We start from the raw sequence: 26,287 nt of genomic DNA, 5'->3' as shown, positions 1-26,287 counted from the left end.
AGGGCAGGAATTGTATCGCAGGAATTGTATCTGTTTTCTTCATCACTGGTCCTCAGTACCTCATACAGTATCAAATAATACTCATGATTATTTATTGCATAAACAACTCTTTTTTCATTGAAAAATCCTTTAAAAGATCTTGTTCAATCTTTATATATAGTAGGATAGGAAGTCCAACTGAATGAATCAATGAAACATCCATCCAGTTTCTCAAGGGAAATGCCAGGGGATTGGGGAAAGATCTGTAAATTCTCTATAAGCAACTTGATGAAAGCCTTTACTTAAGAAAAATGGTAGTATTTTAAAATTTCCATTGTACTTTACATTTGGGAGAAAGTACGTTTTTATTTATTTTTTAAGTAGCTTTTTTTTTCTTGGCATGTGACTTTAATATCATGTATGTAAATCTTTATAAAGTTGTAGGGCTCTCTCTATTATGTGAGAAGTGGTATTTAAATTTATACCCCCCCCCCCATTGCAATTGGATACCTATAGTGATTATGAGTGGTGTTACATAACCAGTTGAATATAGGGGTAGATTGGAGGAAACCTTTAATAGTATCAAGCACTATTCTTTTTTTTTTTTTTTTTTTAAGATTTTATTTATTAGAGAGAGAAAGCATGAGCAGTGAGGAGGGGCAGAGTGAGCAGGGTGCTCAATGCAGGATTCCATATGGGGCATGACCCAGGACCCTGGGATCATGAGCCGAAGGCAGACACTTAACCGACTGAGCCACCCAGGTGTCCTGGAGGAAAACTTTTCTTAAGAGTGGTAGTTTTCCACCCTATTGTTTCTGAAAGGTCAAGAACTCTGCTCCCTTTTTGTGAGTTAGGATTTCTGTCCTTTTATTCTTTCTCTTTCAATAGCCAAACCAGATTTCCCTGGAGGAGAACATCCTGGTCTCCCGTTACATTAACAACCCTCTGCTCATAGACGGTGAGTTGAGATTGGGTCCTTGATGGGACTGGGCTCCATCTTGCTAATTTTAAAGAATATTTTCACAGTCTTCTCTATTAAGTCTTTATGAAGCTACTGTGACCTTCTGCTCATAGACGGTGAGTTGAGATTGGGCCCTTGATGGGACTGGGCTCCATCTTGCTAATTTTAAAGAATATTTTCACGTCTTCTCTATTAAGTCTTTATGAAGCTACTGTGAAATTCTTGACAGCTGTGGCTCTAGAGATGAATGGTTGCCTTTCCTACCTTATGGGATTATTTTGAAGATAAAATGAGAGAAGAGAAAAGAAAGTGCTTTATACTACATATATGTGAGAGCTGTGCAGTATGTATATATATGTGTCTGTGTGTAAGCTCTCTATCTCAATGTATGTGTATATTGTATATATGTATGAAATGCATAATTATTTATCCTTAAAAGGCGAGGCATATAGACAGTATGTGTTCTGTGGGGAGAGGAAGACTGTTCTTTCTTTTATTATTTGTTACATTGCCTTTGTTCATTCTGTAACAGAAAACAAATGAACCCCTATTTTTTTCTAGATTTCAAGTTCGATGTGCGCCTGTACGTGCTTGTGACTTCGTATGATCCTCTTGTTATCTATCTCTATGAAGAAGGATTGGCTAGGTAAGAGACTTTTGAGGGGAAGCGGTGTTATCAGAGTGGATCCATTCAAGAATGTGTTAAGATCATGCTGTTTCTGTTACGTTCAACTCAGAAAATTAGATTGTACCTAGATGTGCTTCAGATTACAGAATATCAGTCATGTTACTTTACAGTCTCACTTGCATCTCTGTACATAGAAACAAACATCTATATGTAAACACACACCTTTCCCACTAGGGATCCAGGATCACATTGTATTTTCCTGCAATGGCAATTGTTATGGTAACCCTAGGGTATTAAAATAATTTGTCATTGTTCTTCACAACTGATCTAGGAAAAAAAAAAAAGATCCCATATTGGTTTACTTGTTATATCATCAGACATTAATTTCAATGCTCAGAACAACCCTATAGTTGATGCAGTTTTGTAATTTCAAGGGGCACTGTTTGGAGCTCTCCCAGCTGGATGGTAGTAGAGTAAAAATTTGAATTCATGGATCTTACTCCAGAGCTCATAGCCTGAGCTATTTTGTGTCCTTTTGTATTTTGGGGACATTAGCTGCTTTTTTTTTTTTTTCTTTTTACCTTCAAGTAATATACTTTTCAGTGGTTATATATACATTATTCTGTTTCTCTTGAGGTGCTTTTTTAGGTTTTAAAATAATGTCAAAAACTAAGCTCAAGTTATAATAACTTGAAGTTTTTTCCCATACATTCACAGAATATTAAGGTGACATTGTTTTCATAGGCCCTTTAAATTGTTAAAATAAATATGTAACTTTGTTGTGCTCGTGTTCTTTTCCCCCACAAAGCTAAAATAAATATCTATTTACTAATTAGCTTGCCCTGAAGTTCCTTTTCTGCATAGTGGCCTTATAGGGATAGCAGTTTAGGAGGTACTCTGTATCTGCAATCAGCCAGGTCAAGCTATAAAAAGCATGGTCTATATATGTGTATTATAGAAAATGCACATGGAAGATGGGAAATATCATGGTTAAAAGAAGGCTACCTATTTAAGTTTAGATGCTTTGACATGAATTATTGTACTCTGGAAGCTGTTATTGTATAATGTTATTTTAATTCTGTTGGATACTTATTGATGCCTCCTAGGACTAGAATCAGAGCGAGCAGTGTTATTAACCAGCCTATAGCCGGTTGAGCTGAGTCTCCCCTTCGCCTCTAGGTGGCAGCGACAGCATTCAGAAACATGGTCATGTAAGACTTCTGAGTTTGAGCTTGAGGAACACTGGAGGCTACTGAAACTCCATGGTTCTGGACTCTTGTTTCTTGGAAAGGAGGGGGAAACAAAAATCGTTCTCAGTTCTTCTGTAAAGGGCTGATCCTGGCATCTGAGCACACCTCACCTACTAGGTCTATTCAGCTTTTCATAGGCGGGCAATTTTCTGTCCTGTTTGTAGACACATGTGCTCTCAGACTTTGAAGTATAGGTTTGAAAGCTGAGTCCCCATACTACATAGATCAAAAGGAAGGTAAAAGATACCCTGTCCTTCTGCTTGGTCCATAAGGTGCAGAGGGTTTTTATATTTATATTAAATAGTCACATGCCAAGTTGGGATACCTGAGCTTTTCCTTTTGTGTAGCATGAGCTTCTCTACTCCCTTCTTTCCTCCCCTCCATCCTCCCTCCAGCTTGCCTCCTCTGCCTTTCTCAGGAACTTATTATGTTCTGCCCCAAATTGAAGTTCCTGAATGGGGAAAAGACCTCAAGGTTATACCCATTGTTTCTCAAAGATCTCATACCTGCGTGTTCTGCATATTATTCCAAAGATATTGCACTCACAGTATATATAGCCCTCTCTGTTGGTAAAATTTGGCATAGTTTTAAGACCTCAGTGGTTCAGATATGAAACGAGAGCAGTATAACATGCATTATAGAATTTATTACAGATATGTGAGTGCTTTGGCTACCGGGTGTGTGTGTTAGAAGCCAGAATATACTGCATTAATAAAATTAGTAACTATCTTCTCTTATCTCTAGCAGGAACTGAGTGTGTCTATGTGTGGGAGGTTGTGTACTGTTTTTATAATGGATGCTTTTTTTTTTTTTTTTTTTTTTTTGCCAGAATAATTTGGAAGACAGTTTTTTTAAAAAACTCAGACTAAATTGAACCAAATAATAGGAGTTTTCAGGGCTTTGTTAGGCTCAGTTACCCTAAAAGTAAGGTGAATATAAAAGCTTTACACAAGGATGGTACAGTATGACAGACTATTAGTGAGTCCTACGAGGCTGCATTGCTGTACACAATAACTTCCATGTGCCCAAGTTCCTGCGTCTTAACTCACTGTGGATCTTGGCATTCATCTGCTTCTTTTTAATCCTCAGAATCTGCTCAACTGTGTCATTACATTCAACAATAGTCTTTAGCATCTCCAGATCTGCAGCCTCTGGTAATTTTGTATCACGTGTGTTTTCTGTCGACATTACTGAAGATAATCAGTTTGGGATGAGATCACTAGGCCATTTTACTTTGAGGTTCAACAAGGAAAACCATAATTTTTCCTAAAGAGAAAGCCCTGGCAGCAAATATAATTGGCTTCCTCTTTTGAAAAGAAGGGCCCTCTCCTGGGTCACTTCTGTTTTGAGCCTCAAATTAATGCTTAGGTGACGTAAAGATTAAGTTCATTTCACAAGACTGTTTTGGGAAATAAATATTTTGTGTCAATTCTTGACCTTTTTAAACTTAATAAGAAAAAGATCAGAAGTAGTTTCTATTTAGATTAATAATTTCCAGTTGTCCTTGTTGTTTTATTAACACAGGAAGACTCCTTATTTTCTTATACATGGCAAAATATGGAGATGTTTAGAAAAAATTGTGTTCCTCAAATTTGTGCCCAGCACTTCACCCCAAAGGTCCACCCTACTTTTGAGTTTGACAAACGTGTTCCTGCTTTGCACCAGCAGAGGACACTCAGTTTCCAGAGAGGTACCATTCTCTACCAAAATGGTGTAGATTTCTTTTTCTTGTCAGAGGTGGAATCCAAAAAGACTCTGCCCTGGATTTTACAATTTTAGGTGGATCCAATATGTGGTCTAAAACGGTTTGCCGAGGCCCTTTTTGAGACAGAGCTAATAGCCAAATTTTCACTGCAACAGGAAAAATAAAAAGTTAAAAGAAATTAAAACAAAATTGACTTGAAAACCAAATGTGTCGTCAATTGCCCAAAGATAGGTAGCACTAGCAACTTGGGGAGAGTGAAGATGTCCGTCCACGGAATCAGAGACTCCGATCCACGCTGGAAGGCGGGAGGAGAGGACACTGAGAAGATCCCACTCAGGACCTGCTGTGTTTTCTGCCTTAGCCTTATTATTCAGTGGAAATTCAGACAAGACCCCAAAGCCTTTGCAATGCCTCTCCCTTCCTCCCCACCCCCAGTTCCTTCTTCAGTAGCCTTCCTTGCTAATTAACACTGGCTCCGCAGGGATATTTACCTTTTCTCTGCTGGATTCCTGCGGTTTTGAAAGAATTCAGGTACTTGTTGGTTGCCAAGGAATTCAGATTACCTCACAGGCTGCACACTGTCCAGAATCTCTGCCCCAGCAGCAAGGGGGGTGGGGGGCTGTAGAGACAGAAACAAGGGGAAGAAAACCCTCTCCACTGCTCTTTGTCACTCTCCCTGGCAGGCCTTGCTGTTGGTGAAGTTTGAGTCATTTCTGGCTGGGAGACAGGGGATCAGGCTGGTAATCCCCTCCCAGCCGGCTCTGCGGGCCGCTGCCTAGTCACTGCAGCGCGTTGGCAGTCTCCCGGCGGCGGCTGGTTGACAGCAGATCAGAGAACTCTTGGGCCTCTTGTTCTCTTCCATAAGATTTTTCTGGGTCAGACCAGGATGAAACCCAGTGGCTTCTGGCAAGGCCACCTGAGGTGCTGTCTCTTCATCCTTCAGGCCTCTCTGGCTTTGAATGGCTACACCTGCTGAAAGATAACTTAGGTGCAGCAGCCAGGGTCTCCTCTGGGCTGGCCTCCTCTTTCCCTTTGTTTCGACTGAAGTGATTGGTTAGATGATGGGACTATCAGAGGGGAGGGGCTGACTGCCCTGTGTCCAGATTATCTGTGACTCTGGCTATGGTGCCGGATCTATGAAGAACAGCATCGTTTTTCAGTGGAAGAAGAGAGTTTAAAGGGTTCCACTAAGTCTGTGCTTTCCTTCTTATTTTGGTTCCACACTGGTGAAGTTCCTGGGACAAGCAACTCAGGTGCAATTTCAGTTCATGCTTGTCCAAGTACCTTCTATGTGCCTAACGGGGACCCCTTTCCACAGATACTCCAGAGTTTTAGACAAATCGTTACCGATGGCTCCATTCTCATTGAGAAACATTAGAAAGCAAAAAGGAAATGTGCATTTTGCTTAATCATTGTCAGAATCAATATTACATGTTTCAATGTGATTTTTAAAAAAAACCCCTATTCATTGGTGGGCTGCAAAACAGTACACAGTTTCAGATTTGGCGAGGAAGTAGAGGCTCCCCTCCTCTTTTTTTTTTTTTTTTTTTTTTGTTTAAAGGTCAAGGCTATGAAATTCTGTCATTAGAGCTTTTTCTAAATCTTGATTTCATTAAGAGGGAGGTTCAAGACTCAATTCATCATGTAGATTTCAGTATGTGCTAGGATAAGTATTTGCAAATGGAGTGGCTGGTAGAGAATTACCCCTTTTTAGGTTGTGGCTAATAAAGAACTTGCATTGAAGCTTTCAGACCTAAACAGGCTGAAATTTGATATGTGAAGGTCTATATCAGAGGTCACAAATCTAAAAGCTCACAAGGACATTAACAGAGAGCAAGCGAGTATGAGTAGGGGGGGGGGCCAGAGGGAGAGAGCATCTCAAGCAGAGCCCGACTCAAGGTTTGATCTCATGGCCCTGAGATCATGACCTGTGCCAAAATCAAGAGTTGGACGATTAACTGAGCCACCCAGTGCCCCAAAAATCTAGATTTTTTTTTTTTGAGAAACTTTCTTCTGCTTTTTAGACTTTGAATTTTGAAACCATTTCAGACTTCTAGAAAAGCTGTAAAAATAGCACCTTACCTTTTACATTGCATGTAGTTACCTTTTACATTGCATGTAGAGATCTCATTCAGATTTTGCCATTTGTCCCAATAATGTTCTCCATAACAAAAGGATCTGATCCAGGATCATGTGTTTTATTTAGTTTTCATGTTTTTTTAGTCCCTTTTGGTCTGGAGCAGTTCTCAGTCTACCCATGACTTTTAGGACCTTAGCATTTGTGAAGATTATAGGCCAGTCATTTTTTTAGAATGTCTCTCAGTTGGAGTTATCTGATATTTTTTTATGAGTAGACTCAGGTTATGTATTTTTGGCCAGAATACCACAGAAGTGATGCTGTGTCGCACTCTCTCTGATGGCACATAATAACCATTTATTGGTGTTGGACCGCCAGATTAAAGTGATAGGTATCCGATTTCTCTGCTGTAAAATTGCTTTGTTTTTCCCTTATATCATTAATAAGTATCTTCAGAGGAGATTTTGAGACCCTATAAAAATCTCATTCCTCATCTAGTTTTTGCTCAGTGATTTTATTATCCCTTGATGTTTCTTGCCTGAATTATTACTATGGCAGTTGCCAAATGATGATTTTCTAATTCCATTATTCCTTTTCCTTTTATTATTTGGCATTTTATTTTACTCCACGGAAGAGCTATCTCTTCTTCCCATTTATTTATTCATTTATTTATTTATACCAGTGGGGACTCAAGCGTTCCTATTTTATTTAATGGGTTATAATCCTTTATTATCAGGATTTATTTTGATGTCATACTGTCTCAGATTTGGCCAATGGGAGCCCCTGTAAGCTGGCTTTTGTGTCCTCTCTTTCCTTCAAGCACAAGATGTTTTGGTCTCCACTCGTTCTTTCTCTGCCCCAGCTCTGGAATCAACCATTTTCTCCAAGGGACATTGATTACTTTTAATGGAGAGCAGTATTTAGAAATCAAGATCTAAGTGCCAGATAATTGCTCTGGGATATCTCTGCTTTCAGGTCCTTGAAATGGACAGACCTAGGAAGTCTGTGTTTGTATATATGTACATGTACACATACACACATTGACATCTCTATTTGTTTTTATATCTGTCTCCATATATTGAAAAGCAGGAAATTATACCAAAACCTCCAACTCACCTTCACAACTACAGGGTTTGTTCTAGGTTTTCCCTTTCCTTGTTTTTTATCTCTTCTCCAACAGTGAGAAATTTGACTCCCATTATCTTCAACATATTTATTTACTCAATTCCCTTGTGTGTAGCCAATCTCTGGACCTCCTTGGCCACCATCTGCCTCAGATGCCCTCCTTGTGTGGACTCTGACCCCTGTGGGGCCACCACACTGCATGGATAACATAACCTATATGTACAGACTGTGGGCTGCCTTCCTATCCTGTCCATCATCTTCCTTCACATAAGCCCTGACTGACTCTAGGAGGGAAGATCTAATTTTTAAATGCTGGCCAAGTCATTCAAGCTTCGTTTGATTTTTTTTAAGCAGTTCGTGGGTTAATCAGAACTTAATTAGTAGGCTGATGGGACCTCTGTTCTAGATGATACGAAGGAAATATTGGGAACCAATGACCAGAGATGAACATGATCTGTTTAATAGGGACTTTAGTGAGAACCATAGTATCTTCCTGACTTAGGAGGAAAGATGAGCATGTACACTTCCATGGCCTTCTACATTCCCCATTGGGCTAAGCAGAATAAAGAGTGTAGCTTTTGGCCCTTTTGGTAACTTTCCATTGAGCCTAAGTTTGTTTTTATTTTGTTTTCTCTAGTTGTTCTTACTGCTTCTTAACACTCTTTAGAAGCCCACTCTGTGACACTAATTATCTTGTCTTTTTTGGAGTTCAGAATGTAAATTCTTCAGTGAAAAGGAAGATTAGGACAAAGAAAACTTATTTGTTAGAGATGCAGTCCTATTGAAAAAAAGGGTGTAGAAATGACAGATTTGTGGAGTACCAGGTTACTCAACCGCCAGGCTTTTGCCAATCTTTTCTTGTTGTCGACCAAGTTAGATCAGGTCCTCGGATCAAGGAGAGATGAAAACCCTCCTTCTCTGAAGCAGAACCTTTTCTGTCCCTCTCAGTCATTATTCTCTTAGGCAAGAGGATAGCAGGAGGTATGTCACTGTGAGGTAATGTCTGGGTGAGGCAGGCAGCCCCTGGTGGGGGATGGAGGTGGGGGAAGCATGGGTCCTTTTTGCATATCATAGGAATTTAGAGAATAATAGTCTCCCACTTGATTGGAGAACATCTACAGAAGGAAGAATGAGATGCATAGGTAAGGTTTACTCGCCATGGAGTAAAATGGTTAGAAGTTAGGTGATAGCTACTGGAAGTTTCTGAAAAATCAGAGCTCCTTCTCGCGCACAGACATAATGGTCATCAAACCCTTCTCCTTTAGCCATACATGCCTGGTCAACATTTTATCTTTGTCCACATCCTTCTTCCTTTCCTCATGTTTGTTTATTTTAATTTTGTTTTTTTGGGGGGGTTGTTTTTCACTTTTCTTTCTTTGGCTTTCGTATATTTCTAGAATAGGGAATTAGGAAGTGGAGATGGTGAGTAAGAAGAAATAGAGAAGAGGAAAATTTTTAAATGCTGCCCTTTAATGTGGTGGAAATTCATGTTGACTTCATAGTCTGAGTAAGCATATGTAAATAATTTGTAAATCATATGAAAATAAACTTGTGGCCTTCCAGGTTTTTTTTCACACGCTCGGATGTGCCTCTTGGGAAAACCACTTTAGTGAGGGGTGATATGGTTATAGTGGTATGTAAACAGGGGTTGATATTTACCATAACCATTCGACTCGAGTGTCCTTTTGTTGATGTTGAGCATCACTGGAAAGTTTTCTCTTTCCCTGGTTACTTCCTTCAGAGGCACGTATATTTTATACTTTGGTCTTCTTTTGACAATAGTCCAAGGTATCAGATTGCTGCTCTGTTTTTAGTGGGCTCCACATTTAATCCCTCTGTCTTTTGCCTTCATTCCAAATTCAGGAATTAGTCTCCTATGCTATGCTCATATTTATGTTGTTCTACAGACCTAAGCTTTGTGTGCTGTTAATAATACCATTATTGTTTCTTAAAATGAACTTTATAGATCAGTTCCGGTATTTCTACAGATGAGTGTTAAATCTATACAACATTATGCCATCAATTTTTTCTTTTTGCTTAATGTTTTCCTTAGAATGCTACGGTGCCAGGCACTGTGTAGACACCTACTAGGTGTTTCTTGACCAGCTAATGTCCTGTCATCCATAGCATCCTACACATAATTTCCCAGGCATGGGTCACTCTATTTTCATTTTTCAGCCTTCCTATTGGTCTAAGGTTCTATAAGAGAAGCAGCATCTTGTGGTTAAGAACGTGTGTTGTGGAGTTGGTGTGATGGGGAGGGGGGACATTTATGAATTTATTAAAGATACATTCTTTGAACTTAACATTACTTATGGAAATGCATTGCATTATTACAACAGCCAGATTTGCAGACGGCAATATTGAGAGTGAGAAAAAATAATTTAGGGAGAAATAATTGTTTCAACATTAACCATATATATATGGGGCAACAACGTGGTGATTAAGAGCATGGTTTTAGAGTTCAACAGCCTTGGTTTTGATTCCGGCTGTGCTAATTTTTTTTTTAAGTTATTATTTAAATTCCAGTTACTTAAGATACAGTTATTTATAGTGCAGTGATTCAACACCTCCATACATTGCAACAAGTGCACTCCTTAATATCTCTCTTTTTTTTCCCCCTTCACTGTGTAGAAGCTTTTTATTTTGTTGTAGTCCCAGCAGTTTATTTTTGCTTTGTTTCCCTTGCCTCAGGAGACATACGTAGAAAGAAGTTGCTATGGCTGGTGTCAAAGTTGTTACTGCTTGTGTTCTCTTCTAGAATGATTTTTATAGTTTCAAGTCTCACGTTTAGGTCTTTAATCCATTTGGAATTTATTTTTGTGTATGATGGAAGAAAGTGGTCCAGTTTCATGCTTTTGCATGTTGCTGTCTAGTTTTCCCAACACCATTTGTTGAAGAGACTGTCTTTTTGTCATTGGATATTCTTTCCTGCTTTGTCAAATATTAATTGACCATATAGTTGTGGGTCCATTTCTGAGTTTTCTATTCTGTCATTTACATGTCTGTTTTCTTTTTTCTTTCTTTTTTTTTTTTTTACATGTCTATTTTCTATGCCAGTACCATACTGTTTTGATTACTATGGCTTTGTAATATAACTTGAAATCTGGAATTGTGATGCTTCCAGCTTTCCTTTTCTTTTTCGAGATTGCTTTGGCTATTCTGGGTCTTTAGTGGTTCCATACAAATTTTAGGATTATTTGTTCTAGCTCTGTGAAAATGCTGTTGATACTTTGCTGGGGAATGCATTGAATGTGTAGATTGTTTTGGGTAGTATAGACATTTTAACTATTTTTCTTCCAGTCCATGAGCCTGGAATATCTTTCCCTTTCTTTGTGTCCTCTTCAATTTCTTCCATAAGTATTCTATCGTTTTCAGAGTACAGATCTTTCAGCTCTTTGGTTAGGCTTATTCCTAGGTATCTTATTGTTTTTGGTGTAATTGTAAATGGGATTGATTCCTTAATTTCTCTTTCTGCTGCTTCATTGTTGGTGTATAGAAATGCAACAAGATTTCTATATGTTGATTTTGTATCCTGCAGCTTTATTGAATTTGTTTATCAGTTCAAAAAACAAAAAAGAATTGTTTTGTGTGGAGTCTTTCAGACTTTCTATATATATATATATAGTATCATTTCATTTGCAAATAGTGAACATTTTACTTCTTCCTTGCTGATTTGGATGCCTTTTATTTCTTTGTGTTGTCCGATTGCTATAGCTAGAACTTCCAGTACTGTGTTGAATAAAAGTGATAAGATTGGACATCTTTGTTTTGTTCCTGATCTTAGGAGAAAAACAACTTTTCCCCATTGAAGATGTTGAAAAAACTAGTGTTTTTTTTTTTCATGTATGGCCTTTATTATGTTGAGGCATATTCCCCCAAAGCCTACTTTGTTGAGGGTTTTTATCAAGAATGGGTATTGTACTCTGCTAGACAGTATTATTTTGGAAAAGTTATTTAATCTTTCTAGGTTACATTTTAGTTTTTATATCTATTCTAAAAATGAGACATAATGTTTATTACCTACTTCAGAGGCTTACTTTAAGGAATGGATTAAATATTATATATGAAACACCACGAGAGTGGGTACTTATTAAGCACTCATTACTTGTTAGTGATGTCACCTTCTTTTTATTAATAGCGCATTGATCCTGAGTTCTAGCCTGTACTTCCTTGAACACCTGTTCCTGACGTGTTATAACTTAACATCCTATCAGGTTTGCAACCGTGCGATATGATCAAGGAGCCAAGAACATTCGGAACCAGTTCATGCACCTGACAAACTACAGTGTGAATAAGAAGAGTGGAGACTATGTCAGGTACTAGCTACATCTGAGTCAGGAGCCAGAGAAGTCAGTTCCACGTGCAGCTGTTGTGGTTGTGGAAAGTCAGCTCGTTGTCCTACATTTATCTCTATGTTACCTGTGGGAAGTCATCAGTCACTTAGCACATTTAATTACCTGCTTCTCCATTGCTTGCGGAGTTACAGTATCACCTTTCTTTACCAAAATATGCCTTCCCAAATTACGTCTCCACTGTCTTTCCTCACTTAACTTACGGGTGGGAATTTAATAGGCACATGGAACTTTTTAGAAGTCAAGAAATGAGATCATTTCAGTACTTGGCAAAATGTATCAAAAGCTTTAAAAATATTGGTACCCTTTGACCCAGCATTTCCATTTCTAGGAACTTAACCTTAAGAAGTAATAAGTGACATGCATACAAGATTAGAGAAAAGCATCTTCATGACTGTACATCGTCAGGTGGAAAAAACAGGTTGTCAGACACTACTTTCAGTTTAATTTCTTTTTTTGAATATAGAAGATAACTAAAGCTGTTTATGTTTGCTGAGGGGGAGAAAATGGAAACTAGAAGGGTATATACTAAAATGTTAGCATTGCTTAAATATGTGGATGGGATTATGGGCGGGTGACTTCTGTTTTTGTCTCTGTGCTTTTATGTATTGCCTAAATTTTTCTGAAGTAAATACTTGTATGATTGAGAGAAAAAAGTTAGGAATAAATTAAATGAAGAAAGAAATGAGGCCATCTCAGAAAAGGATTCAGTGGAAGGGAGTACCAGCCCAGCTGTGTGGAAATATTCCTTCTGCTCTGTTTTCTTTCATCCTGATAATTTTGCCAGAAAGTGGAAAAATAAAAAAGAAACCCAAATAGTTACTTTCTACTCAGACTAAAAATAGGTGTCTAGAAGGTCCAAGGAAAGAAAGAAAAGAATCTGGAAGTGATGGCATAGTTGCCAAAGCTATATAGATTTCATGGAGTGTCCTGTGGCCAGTGTTTGGAATGGTTGAAGATACCATATCCTTCACTCTGGAAGATGAGTGGACATGCAACTGGTGGATGGTGGGGTGAGAATGAGGGGGCAGCTGCAAAACATGGGTTTCAGATTGCAGGACCCTTCCAATGGTCATGGCATTGTACCCTGTTTGCCAGTCTGCTCTAGCATTGGGGTACTTCATTGCTTTGACTGTTGCTCTAATGCATTCTCCCTTCAGTGATACTTCAGAAAGTATCCAAAAAAAAAAAAAAATCAGTGTCTGCTATGCTACTACAAAGGAGAAGGTTGCTTCAGATGCTAAAGCAGTTCCATGCTGGGTTAGCTCATTAAAATGCTATGCTGTGTTAGCTCACTAGCCCACCCAGACTCAATTCTGGTCTGAAAATGGCATTAGAAGTTGTTTTGTGGGCTCCTGTGCAATGTACCCCAAAGACTAAGTTAGTATCCCTGAACATTTCACTGTATTGATATTATTACCACTCTTAAATTGTTTACATTCTTTCACATATTTCTTCCACTCTTTCATGATACATAATTGTTTGCTTAAATGCCTTCTCCCCTACCTGCCTCCATAGGGAAGCTAGGTATGCATCTTCATTTCAATGGTAGAAAGGGATATATGACAGAAGGACCAAGAAAAGTTGCTGAGTGGAGGTCAGCAAAGTGGATGTTTTCCTAAAGATTAAAAGGACAAGTGTTTGTAAAGAATCTGATTTCTACAGCCAGGCCTCTTTGCATGTGTGACCATGATCCGTTCCTTTGTTTTAGCTGTGATGATCCAGAAGTGGAGGATTATGGGAACAAATGGAGCATGAGTGCCATGCTTAGGTATCTGAAACAAGAAGGCAGAGATACGACTGGTGAGTACCAGGACTTTTTCGGTTTTGACCTCTCTTCTCTGTGTAACCTGTCCTGGCCTTTCAGCATGAGTCACTGCCTCTAGTTCTGATGGTGTCGCTGAGACATCTGATGGGGTCATTGGTGGTGGTGTCAAGTTTTTCTACCCTGTCCAAGATGGAGAACATGCTTTCCATGAGCCTTAAAATCGCTTTACTTGTTTTTAGTTTGGAAGGCACAACTTTTTCCTTTAGCCTTTAGTGGATTAATCCTTCTTGAGTGCTGAACTGCAAACTGAAATACTTTCTCCATATTGGCCCTGAGTGCAAATTTTTCCAAGTTAATATCTCATTCATGTTTCTGAATCGGAGAATGAGCAGTGTCAAGTATGAGTAAAGGGCTTGGCATCAAAATGGACACTGTTGTTGAGCCTTGAGCAAAATGGGAAGTGCGCCAAAGGCTCAGCTCAGTCCACAAAGGGAAGGTGATAGGAGAAGGCTGAGAAGGGGGGAGTCAGGCTTCTTTTCCATTCCATGTCTATCTTTTGTCATAGCAGGCCACCTGAGTACAGCCCCCAGTACCTACATTCTGGACTGTGTCAACTTAGGCATAGATACGCCTTCTCCTTGAGTGTACCTATTTGCATGACCGCCACCTAGAGACTTTTTGGAATGAGCACATGTGCTTTTAGAATCTCACCGTGTTTTGGAATCCAGTCTTTCTATTCCATGCATTATAGTGTTTCTTCCTTCTTCTTTGCTGCTGCTGCTTCTTCCTCTTCTTCTTCTTCTTCTTCTTCTTCTTTTTTTTTTTTTTTTTGTAGCATTGATGGCCCATGTGGAAGACTTGATTATTAAGACTATAATCTCTGCTGAACTAGCAATTGCTACAGCCTGTAAAACCTTTGTTCCTCACCGCAGCAGTTGTTTTGGTAAGGAGACTCCAGAAGCTTAATATGTTGTATGAAAGGGGCTTGGGAAGTTGGGATGGGCTTCTGGGGTAGAGAGGCTTAGTGATTCTACAGAAGTAAGAGGTGTGTGGTGGGCTTTTCTTTCTAGGCCCACAAAGCACATGAAGGTCCTGCTAAGAGGCCAGTGGTGAGCTTACTTGGAGGTCCCCTGAGGACTCACTAGCTTTCTGTGTGGGAAGCAGGGATTGGAACTAAAGTATGGGTCTCTTTGTCAGAGTGCAATCAGAAAAAGCCTGCAATGGACTGTACAGGAATCCAGCTCTAACAAATATATTCCAGAGCTCTTTGGCAGCCAGACTGGGAACCATTCCAAGAAGCTCTGGCTGGTACCAGTATGTGCTTTCTTCCAGTTTCCAATGACTCCTCCTTTTTGTTTTAGTCTTTTTTCTAGTGGGTTTCTTCCCCCCACCCCTTCTTCTCCTCCTCTTCCACCTTCCTTCCCCTTTTCTCCCACCCATAACTCCCCAACTGCACAGAGAAGGAGTGAGAAACAGTTTAGAGCCCTTGGATCAGGAAGCCTGTTGCCTGCTGAGCCACTAGCTGTGACTGGCACTGAGGGCTCCTGCGCATGTGTGATTTCTGTGTGGATGTGGGCTCTGTAGTGATTGCCAATGTCAGTATCTGTATTCACTAGGCTTTCAACAGGTGTTAGGCTTTGTTAGTAAAACACAGTAGGGTCGTTGTTGGGGGGATAGTTCAAGTAATACAGTAAGTAAGGACATAGGAGGCATGGCTTGCTCGGGAGGCAGGGTAAGAATAAAATAAAGAACATGGGCTTTAGAGCCTGATGGAGTTAGTTTAAAAGCCTTTCGCACCCCTTACTAGTTTTCTCATTTTCATCAAGTTCCTCCAATCCTGTTTCCTCAACTTTAAAATGGCAGTAATGAAGGGCACCATGACGATCAAATGAGATGATGTGTGCAGAGCACTTGGCCCAATGTCTGATCTGTAATTCGTACTCAATAGAAATTATATCTTTGTTATTTTTATAGCTAGAATTAATAATTCTTGGTCTCTTTCATGGATTATCATAACAGTCTATACTTGAGGGGCACTAAACAAAGTGGGTGTTAAGACTCTGAATAGAAGAGTATAGATAAACCAGGACCTGATGTAATAAAGGAAGAGATTGTGACATCTTTTCTAAATGCAGATATGTTCATGTCTTGTGAAACCCTTACATGGCTCCTTAGGCTTAACTAGTAAATAGAAACTTGGTAGGACTTCAAGACTTCTAAGGACCTGACCCTATTTTCTAGAAATGTCTAGAATTTCCTCTTATAGCTTATAATCCAACTATACCATTGAGCACTCCATGCCTTTGTGCCTCAGTATAAATTCTGCTGTCCTGTCTGCCTGGCGCACTCTGTTCATATTCTGAAAATCAGCTTGACATTACCTTTCCTAGGAACAAAGTACCCTGTTGTGTCTCCTTTCTCATGTTGTTCGTACTTGTTCCATTATGCTCTTCTCCCATCATATTGTGATGTTTTCTTTACACATGTACTTCCCCAGTAGTCTCTGAACTTATCTTCTCAATTCTCAGCAGCCACTGTGTCTCCCCTTCCCCCTCACCCTCTTTTTGGCAAACCAAACCTTTCACCATCTCCCTGGACCTGCCAGATCCTTCCCTCTCCCTCTCCCTCTGCACTTGCTTTATCCTGCGTCTGACATTTTTCTCATGTTGCTTTACTTAATAGATTACCAACATCTTTTCAAGATGAAGTCAAGTATCAGTTCTTTGGTGCATTTTTTCCTAAGTATTCTAGTCATAGAGAGCCCTCTCAGCCCCTAGTTTTCCACTTATAATCTGCAGTGATACCTGGTTGTCATCTGGTACCCATTTATATGTCTGGCCTCCCCCCATTGGACTAGAATCTTGCAGACAATACTAGTGTCTCCCTAGTTTCTGCTGCTCTTGTGCTCAGTAGCATTGTTTTTGTTCTTAGAGGATGTTTAAGAAATGTTTGGTGAATGAATTTGTTGGTACTTGCTTTAATTGCCTTTTGGTGGCCTGGTAGTAGGCTTCTCGATAGGTCTGGTTTGATAAGGGCCTAGAGCTCTTAGCATTACTGTAAAGTGTTTGAGGAAGGAGTGCATAGAACATCTCTTCAACTTCAGAAATCTTACTAAGATTAAAAAACGAAAGTTTCTTTTCCACATCTCCTTGGCTCTTATACGAGAGTAAATTTCTTGGCGTAAAAATCTTTGTTGTAGAAATAATCATAAGCTGTACTGAAGGTTTCCTTTTCTATTTGTTTTATTACCTGATTGCCTTTTGGAAGCTTGAGAATTTCTGGAACTTAACGGCAGTAGAGATTCTGACATGAAATAAGCAGTGACTTTCTCTGACTCAGTGAAATATCCCTAAGTCTATTTCATCATCCACGGGTCCCCTTTCCCCCTCCCTGCTTTTCTTCAGTTTTAATAAAGTGAGTGCATCTGGAGTTTTTTAAGTTGTTGACTGTCTTCTTGGCTTTTGTGGTTCTCATTCACTTCCTGTCAGCCCTGGGATTTTGTGTGCTTCGTTAACCTCCCCCCCCCCCCCCCCCCCCCAGATACGATTTTGTATACGTGTGTCTATTTGTGTGAGTCTCTCTGGCTCCCACTGACTCCTGCTAACTTCCCCTGGGGTTTAGTTACAAGGAATAAACTGGGTTTGTTTTTTCTTTCTTTCTCTCTTTCTTTGTTTCTTATTTGTTTTAGAGTAAACAGGAATCAAGAGCTTCCCAGAAGAATTTGGCTTGCACAGAGCATTGGTGCTTATGGTGGAAGTCAGTAGTCTAGTGATGAGGTTCACTATATTCTTTTGGTTGTAGTTTCACCCTTACATATTATGGATGTTGGCCAGGAGCATTCCATTACTATCTAGATGTTTCTGTCTTTATGATTTCTTTCCCATTCTACCACCTGAAGTCCCCAATTATGCTTTTTGATACTTCCAGTATTCCCATTCATTTGTTTATCTATGCATTTAACTTATTTTCAGTCCCTGCTATGCGCAAGGTCTCATTATAAATGTTGTTCTTCTCAAGCTGGAATTTTACATGGGATGATACATACATAGACCTGCACTGTATTATTGGCATTTAAATGTAGACTTAGAAATCTTCACAGACCATCTGAAACTTAGCCATGTAATGCCTTCTCATAGATTTATAAATCTGAAAAGGACCCCAGAGAATAATTAGTCCATATAAAGACTTGAGGCCTGAGAAACTAAGACCCTTCCTGAGTTTCCAGAGCTTAACAGTGGAAGAGCCCACATGAAGGACACCTGGCCTGGAGGGCAGGGGCCCACAAGGTGATTGGCAGTCCGGTCATCTTGAGCACTGCACTTTTGATTTATAGGGTTTTTAATGTCTCTCCCAATAAAATAGATTTCCGGCAGTCTAATTTTTACTACCTTCAAGACTGTAAAAATATGGTACCATGTGAAATATATGTGTAAACAGCAGCCCTTTAAGTATGCTTGGGACATTGGCACTGTTACATAACTGGCAATGAGAATGGGTTTTTTGACCAGTTGAGGAAAAATAGCCAAGAGCAACAGGATGTTAGCTATCCCTTACAGATACTGCTGCTGACAGCAGTTTTATCTATGTGTGTGAAGATGGCTGAAATAACAGGCTATGATCCTGGTCCTCTCCAGCCTGGGATCTTCTGAGCCAGCTGTCATGCCACAGAGGCTGGCTTTGTGTAGGTCAAAGACCAGTGATGTCTTTGCTCAGGACAATCCATGCTCAGTACACCTCTCTTTGGTGAATGAATGCTAGTTTGGCCTTCCATTGCTCTTGTTCTAGACCATTTCATAGGGTAAGCTGACATCTGCAAAGGGTGGGTGTCCATAAATACTTGTTGAAGGAACGAAAGTGGGCAGCATACATTCCCCAACTGTGTAAACTACTTGACCACCACTGACAAAATCATAATGAAAGTCAAAAAGCAGTTCGATTTTGTTCCTTTTTTTAAACAGTTCACTTTTCAAGAGAATCTCCTTTCTGCTTTATCCTATGCTCTTATTCAGGTGGGAAGGGAAATTTACTGTAGAAGGGGCTTGGGAGGAAATACCTACTGTTTGTCAAGTGCTTTTCATTGATTATTCCCTTTAGCCCTCTTAAGAGTTTTGTTGGTATTTATTACCCATATTTTATAGCTAGAAGAAAGGATTTGGAAAGGTTAAATAATTTGTCCTAGGTCATGAAGTTAACAAATGGCAAAGCCAAGTTTGGGAACCAGATCTCTGTAGCTCTTTCCCCACTCATATAAAGACAAATTCTGATGAGTCTGAACACTTTTGGTATGCTCCATATCCTGGATTCTCCTCCTGCTCTCCTATAACTAGATCTCAGGAAAAATGGTATCATTCTCTTTAGCAGATCAGGCCTGAAAAAGGCACTCTTTTGGCTCTAATCAACAGTACCAAGTCCTAGATACTCCTTTCAAATCTACCTTTACATGTGGTAGCCAGATACCATATTGATTTATTGGACTAGTTAACAAATTGGCTCTGGGCTTTTTCTTTTTTTTTTTTCTTTTTTTCTTTTTTCTGGGCTTTTTCTTTTATTTAGTTCATTTTCCTGTGGGATCTTGATCTGCTTTTTTCTATCTTCTCCTTCTGGACCCCAGATAAAGACTTCCTCCTTAGGTTTTCAACTCAAATCCAAAGCCAAGGTAAAAAAGAATTTCCTTTATACAATATCATTTGACTGACAGTGCAGACTGGCTAATGTCAGCACTTTCCATCCAGTGCCTCAGGATTACAGCTGCAGCTGGGGCTTTGTTTCTGGGGAGGTTTAGTGGATTGATTCTACAATTAGTGGTATGATATGTTTAGTAATCTGTTAGACCTTGGATGTGTTATCATTTTCCCTTTCAAATCTTTTTCCCCTCCCTTCCTAGGCCACCTCTTAGCAAGTTTTTTCTTAATGTATCTTAATATGCAAAAAAAATTTTTTTTAAAGATTTATTTGAGAGAGAGAGAGAGAAAGAGAAAACACTAGTGGAGGGGAGGGGTAGAGGGAGAGGAAGAAGCAGACTCTTTGTTGAGCAGGGAGCCCAACCTGGGGCTCCATCCCAGGTCCCTGAGATCATGACCTGAGCTGAAGGCAGATGCTTAACCGACTGAGCCACCCAGGTGCCCCAATATGTAATAACCTTAATAAAAATGTCTCTTATTATCTTTATGGTTGCTAGCTTTATTATGAATATTCCAAGTCTTGTCTCAGGGTTATTTTGGGAGAGTAGCCATAAATTACTTTGTCTTTTATAAAAATTATATGGTATTTTTCACTTAATTTTTTTCTTTTTTTTCTTCTCTTTCCTTCTTCTTTCTTTAGTGTTTCTTGATTGCTTCCTATGGGTTTTTTATGGTGCAGGCTGCTTGCAGGGTGATGATGAAAGAGACCTGGGGGCAGCCCTGGTGGCGCAGCGGTTTAGCGCCGCCTGCGGCCTAGGGTGTTGATCCTGGAGACCTGGATCGAGTCCCGTGTAGGGCTTCCTGCATGGAGCCTGCTTCTCCCTCTGCCTGTGTCTCTGCCTCTCTCTCTCTCTGAATAAATAAATAAATCTTAAAAAAAAAAAAAAAAAAAAAAGAGACATGGCCCTCCCCTCAAGTGGTGGGGAGGAGCAGATATGAAATGAAAAGTGACAGTACAGGTAGTAGTGTAGAGTGACTCAGGTACTCTTGGAATATACAGGAGCTACCAGCTATGCCTAGGGGAAGCTGGGGAGAGCCATTTCTGACAGAGGGAATATGATGTGCACAGCACAGGGTACAGACAAAATATGGCATTTTTTGAAGTGAGAAGCTCAGTGTGACTAGATACACAGAGCCTGATAGGATGGAGTGGCAGGAGATGAGATGATATAAGCAGATTGCGGCATGATTATAGAGGATTGACATGTTTAAATTTAATCCTATAGATAACAGACAGCCACTGGAGCTTTATTTGAGCAAGAGAGCAGTAAGATTATTTTCATTCATTTTTATCATAATTTGACCCAAAGCTTGGTAGGACAGAGTTACAATAAAGAAATACTATACAACATGACTAGAAGTGACTAATTTAAAGTCCTGCAGGAGCCAACCCTACATCAAGTATCTGTTGTTGGGCCTGTTCACAGCCTGTCTCTATCTGACTATTTATGTCTTAGAAATTCTGATGACCATGTGGAGAATGGACTGCAGTGGGTGGGGAGAGACTAGTCCTATGGAAAGGAATGAGGAGGGAAGAACTATGCAGCAATAAAATAGACAGCCACGTGATCTAGCAATTCCACTTGTAGGTATTTACCTAAGAAAAGTAATATATGTTCCCACAAATAACTGTATGTGAAGGTTTATAGCAGCTTTATTCATAATCACCAAAAATTGGTAGCAACCCAGACGTCCATGAACTGTTGAATGGATGAACAAGTTTGGCATATCCATAAAGTGGAATACTATACAGCAATACAAGGATTGAACTACATTATTGAAACACAGTATCATAGATAAATCTCAAAAGCACAATGCGAAGTGAAAGAAGCCACTCTCAAAGGCTAATGCTGTATGATTTCATTTACTTGATTTTCTGTAAAAGGCAGTAATCAGATGAATGGTTGCTGGTGGGATGGGGAGTGAGAATTGACTCTAAAGGGTCTTGGCAAGTGTCTGTGATAGAATTATTCTATATCTTAATTGAGATGGTTAAACAAGTATATTCATTTGGCCAAACTCATCTAACTACATTTTAAAAGGGTGAATTTTGTTGTATGTAAATTATGCAATAATTTCATTATCTTAATAAACTTGTTTTAAAATAAAAAAATAGTGATAGGTGGATGAACCTCAAAAATGCTAAATGAAAGAAGCCAGACTCCAAAGAGTATATACTATATGCTTCCATTTTTTTTTTTTAATTTTTATTTATTTATGATAGTCACACAGAGAGAGAACGAGAGAGAGGCAGAGACACAGGCAGAGGGAGGCAGGCTCCATGCAGCGGGAGCCCGATGTGGGATTTGATCCTGGGTCTCCAGGATCGCGCCCTGGGCCAAAGGCAGGCGCCAAACCGCTGCGCCACCCAGGGATCCCTATATGCTCCCATTTATATGACATTCTAGAATGGACAAAATGAATCTGTGGTGAAAAAAATAAGAATAGTGATTGTCTGGAGGTGTGATGAGGGGAGGAAGGGTATTTACCAGGAAGAGGCACAAGGGATCTTTCTGGGGGTAATGGAAATGTTTTCTGTGGGTTGATACGAGTGTGTATTACATGGATGTATCCAATTATCAAGCCTCATCCTGTTTTACCCTTAGCTTTTTCCCTTTCATTATATATAAATTATATCTCAAAAGGGAATATAGAAGACTGCATTAAAGAGAAATAGAGTTGTGGTAATGTGCAGTATTTGGGTGGTGATGAAGAGAGTGTTTCTAGCTTTGAAGACTGGCAGATGGGGTTATTGTTTTCCAAGATGAAGAATAATGGGAAGCCAAACAGGTCTGGGGGAAAGATAACAACTTATGTTTTGTTGAGTGTTGAGTACTCATGGGATATCCTAGTGAAGTTGTCTAGAAGGCATGTGGAGTTATGGATTTGGTGTCCAGGAGACAACTTGACTAAAGATAGAGATTTGAATGTCATCATCATAATATTAATTGCAGCCTTGAGAATACATGAGATCACCCAAGAAGAGAAGTAGAATTTGAGAAGGAAAGAGTCCTGAGGATGCCACCCTGAGCAAACCTACCAGTGAATAGCTGGGCAGAAGAGAAGGATTGAAAGGAGGAGGAGAATCAGAAGAGAACAGTGTCCTGGAACCAAGGGAGAAGAAAGTTCCAATAAGTAAGGGGTGGTCAACAGTTTCAGATGTTTGGGCTTGGCAGTAAGGTGGTCTTTGGAGATCATAGAACAGTCACTGACTTTGAGAATGGGACCAGAAGTAAATTCTTCCAGGTTGGGGAATGAATAGACATTCAGAAGGTTAAGGCATTTAAGTGTAGATTGCTTTTTCAGGAGGCTGCATTCAAGAACTAGGGAGATAAGGGCACTAATGTAAAGTAGAGGTAGAGTCAGGCTTCTCCTTAATAGTCACTAGCATAATTTTCATGTTCATTTTGATTTGGCTGGGGGCTGAAAGAAATACATCTCAAGAAAGAAACTTTTCCTAAGGAAACACCTTGTTGAACAAAGTGGTAGCAATAGTCCTTTGGAAATACTTGCTCTTCTATCACGATGAGGACAACACAGAGGAACAAAGAATGGGAAAACCCTAGCTTGCCTGTACCCTTTAATGACAGGAACACTGATGTATCTCATCCTGGATACTGAATTTTTGAAATTCTAGACACTGCTGCCGAAACATGCAATATTAAAGGTGAATCTTAATATTCTCAGTACAACCCACTTCTTACCTTTTAAAATCTTTAGTGTTCACGGACAAGACCAGTCATAAATTAAAAGAGGACTTTTGTAGCCTGCTAAGGATGCAAATTATTTTTCTTAAGCCAAGTTGATTATTTTAAGAGATAAACCTGACACAAATGCTATTTTTTCATACCATTTACTGTTGCCTCCCCATTCTCCCTCCAGCTCCAGCCTCTTAGGTGAGCTGGGCTTTGTATCACAAACTAACTCCACTTTTAAATAGTAGTAGATCCAAGCCTTGTGCGTGTACAGGTGTGGTTAGATCCCAAACTGATTTTGAGATGGATTTCATTCACTTGAGTAAAAATTTATTTGGCACTGTAAAGGGTTAAAGGGTGTTTCTCTCTTTGGATTTTCTTTTCTTCCCAGAATGTTAGTTCTCAGCCTTTCAACTAAGATTTCAACTAAGAATTTGCCTCTTAATTTGGGAAACAGTTAAGTAAGTGTGTTCACTGTTTAATGCAAGGTGTTTAAATAATGGGTCTCATTAGTTGTCATTCTGATTTCAGTTTGTCTTCATTTGTAGTTGATTCTGCAAATCTGGTCAATATGTGCATCAGGTATTATTCTTACCCTGTATCTCATACTATTATTATTTATAATATTATCATTTTATGAGACAGTTGAATCCTCTGCTCTTGCTTGTGTAATGTTAACATGGACTTGTAGATTTTGCAATGAAGTGTTTCTTTTTAAATGCCATATTTAGTGCTATGTCACAAAAGTTCTTTTTTTTCCCTTCAGATTAAAAGGGGAATATTCTGTGGGATGATTGAAGATTAGGTAAAATACTCAGAAGAATGTACTGGCCATAAAAGTTATGAATTTGTTACCTAAAAGAGATAGGTGAAGGAGCTTTCTTTTTCTTTAAATTTTAAAGGACAGCTAATAAGTGATTTTTGTGTAGTGACATGAAGGTAAATCCCATCTCAGACTCTGTCAGTTTGTGATTATTTTTGCAAATAAATTGAATCCTAGATAAGTACCATGGAAGCAGATTTATTCATGACAACTTTTCTTGAGCGAAGGATTTGAATATGATCCTCTAATCAGTGTTGCATAAATAGGAATTTTGGATATAGTGTTACTGAGCAGAGGTATTGACAGATGGTGATTAATAGAGAGGACAAAGGAAATGAAAGGATGCTAAAGAAATGTAAGAGAGAAACGACTTCCCTAAGTTCCACAATGAATAAATAGTAGAGTCTTGAGAAAGATCCAGGTTTCTGGATTCCCCTTGTAGGATTCTTGGTCCCTTATCAGATTTTCTGTTCAAAAGACAGTCTTTGGCATCTTTTTAGAAACTTGCATTTATTTTTCTGTGTTTTTGAGAGGATTGAGAAAGGGAAGAATCCTTCTTGAAGTAATGATATTTATTTTAAAATGAGCTTCTGGAAGACACCTGGTTGTGTTCTGTAGGTGTGAGCTGTGACCTGTAATCTCTGGTTGAACTGTAAGGAAGCCCATCTTTTCTCGTGGAAAGAAGATGTAGAGAGTTTATTTGAGAGATACAGAGTGGGAAGTTTGAGAATGAGTGGGATTTCTGAAAGTCAGGTGTATTCGATCTGTGTAGACCAAAGAGGACAGTGGAGAGGGTCTCATCAATAATAAGAGTAAAGGTTGTCAGCTGAGGTTCCAAAGTTAGTGTCCTATTATTCCTGCATCCTTGGAGAAAAGCTTGCCCATGGTTCTTACTTTGCTCTCTGCAACAGTTGAGGTGTTAGGGAAGAGAATCAGTAAAGAATCCAGAAACCATGAAAATTTGGTCTCTGGCTCCCTCCCTTTTTCTTTTTCTTTTTCTTCTTTTTCTTTTTCTTTTTTTCTTTTTCTTTTTCTTTTTCTTTTTCTTTTTCTCTTTCTCTTTCTCTTTCTTTCTTTTTCTTTTTCTTTTTCATGTATGTATGTATGTATGTAATTTTCCCCCCCTTTTTCAATGATATTAGTGGTGCAGGATGGCTTGTGTCTGCCATGGGCTCCCACCCTTCTCTTCTTTCTATATTGGGCCATTGTATTTTATTATCTGTCTTCAAAGGGAAATTGAAACCATAGGAAAGAAGAAGAATAAATATAATTTATTCTTCGATATATTCTTGACCTAGGTTGCAAAAGCAAGATCTTAAGAAAATGCAATAGAAGGACCCCAGGGAAATTCCTTCAGTAGATTTTTCTGTTTTCAGAATATGGTGTATGCTGATTCCCATTCCTAACCTTTTTCTTTTTTTCCATAAGCATATAACTTTAGAGGTCAGGTCACTTTCTGTGTAAAACTCAGGAATGTCAATAGAATGGATGATAAAAAACAGTGGAATTTTAAAACATTGTTGTTATTTCTAGAGGTTGATTAATTTCTCTTGAACTTGAAAGGTTCTCTGCTACTACTTCCACTCATTACTTATACTCACCAAATTTTTAGGCCTCTTTTGGGAATTGATTGGATTCAGTCTTCCAGATTTTTGTTCAGCTGTGACATAGAAAATGATCTTGTGTATTGTGTTATGTTGTATTTCTAGAACTCTATGGCTTTGATGTGCTCATAGATTCTACTCTGAAGCCATGGTTGTTGGAAGTAAATCTCTCCCCTTCTTTGGCCTGGTAAGTAGTCTGTCCTATCAACTAGAAAAGGACAAACTTTCAATGAGTAGCAGTAAACTTTTTTAAATAGACATTTCACTTGGCATTATTTTTTTTTTTACCCTAGTTATTAGATAGAAATGACTAGAATTTCCAAATTTGAGGGATTTGTGACATGTGATTAAAGTCTAGATGACAACCATGAATCCCTATCTTTCTAGTCAATTTGTGATCTATGATAACTGTTTTCTTGAGCTTCTAAGGGACACTTCTTGTGTTCATTTTTATTTCTAGTTCTCTTTCTCTCCTAACTTTGTAGATGTTCTACTAAGGCTAAAGAAATACATAAAGTGTTATATTTCCTTTAGTACTAAAGGTTTATACAGACTCAAATCCACATATACTGTAAAGGTATAGAGGTGGGCCTAGGGTAGTATATATAATATTTGGTCCTTTTACCCTTTCCATGT

At 39.0% G+C, this 26,287-nt stretch overlaps 1 protein-coding gene across 17 annotated transcripts in view; it reads left to right on the top strand.

The window, feature by feature from the left end:
• The window catches only part of TTLL5 (tubulin tyrosine ligase like 5), a 268,339-nt gene that overhangs the window by 34,681 nt on the left and 207,371 nt on the right, over positions 1-26,287 (top strand). For 16 of the 17 annotated variants that reach the window (XR_005988409.1, XR_005988410.1, XM_041758911.1 and 13 more), the window contains 6 exons: positions 868-937; positions 1,502-1,586; positions 11,943-12,044; positions 13,792-13,883; positions 14,684-14,791; positions 25,757-25,838. Coding sequence is in view for 15 of the 17 variants with exons in the window: in XM_041758911.1 (XP_041614845.1) it covers positions 868-937; positions 1,502-1,586; positions 11,943-12,044; positions 13,792-13,883; positions 14,684-14,791; positions 25,757-25,838 (539 nt within the window). In the remaining 2 variants the exon portion in view is untranslated. The remainder of the gene's footprint in view (positions 1-867; positions 938-1,501; positions 1,587-11,942; positions 12,045-13,791; positions 13,884-14,683; positions 14,792-25,756; positions 25,839-26,287) is intronic. The other variant, XM_041758913.1, reaches the window with a different exon arrangement.

This window comes from Vulpes lagopus, chromosome 6 (assembly GCF_018345385.1).
Source record: "Vulpes lagopus strain Blue_001 chromosome 6, ASM1834538v1, whole genome shotgun sequence".
In the NCBI taxonomy this organism is placed as follows: Eukaryota; Metazoa; Chordata; class Mammalia; order Carnivora; family Canidae; genus Vulpes; species Vulpes lagopus.
The sequence above is the reverse complement of the archived record's forward strand: the minus strand, read 5'-3'. Positions and strand labels throughout refer to the sequence as shown.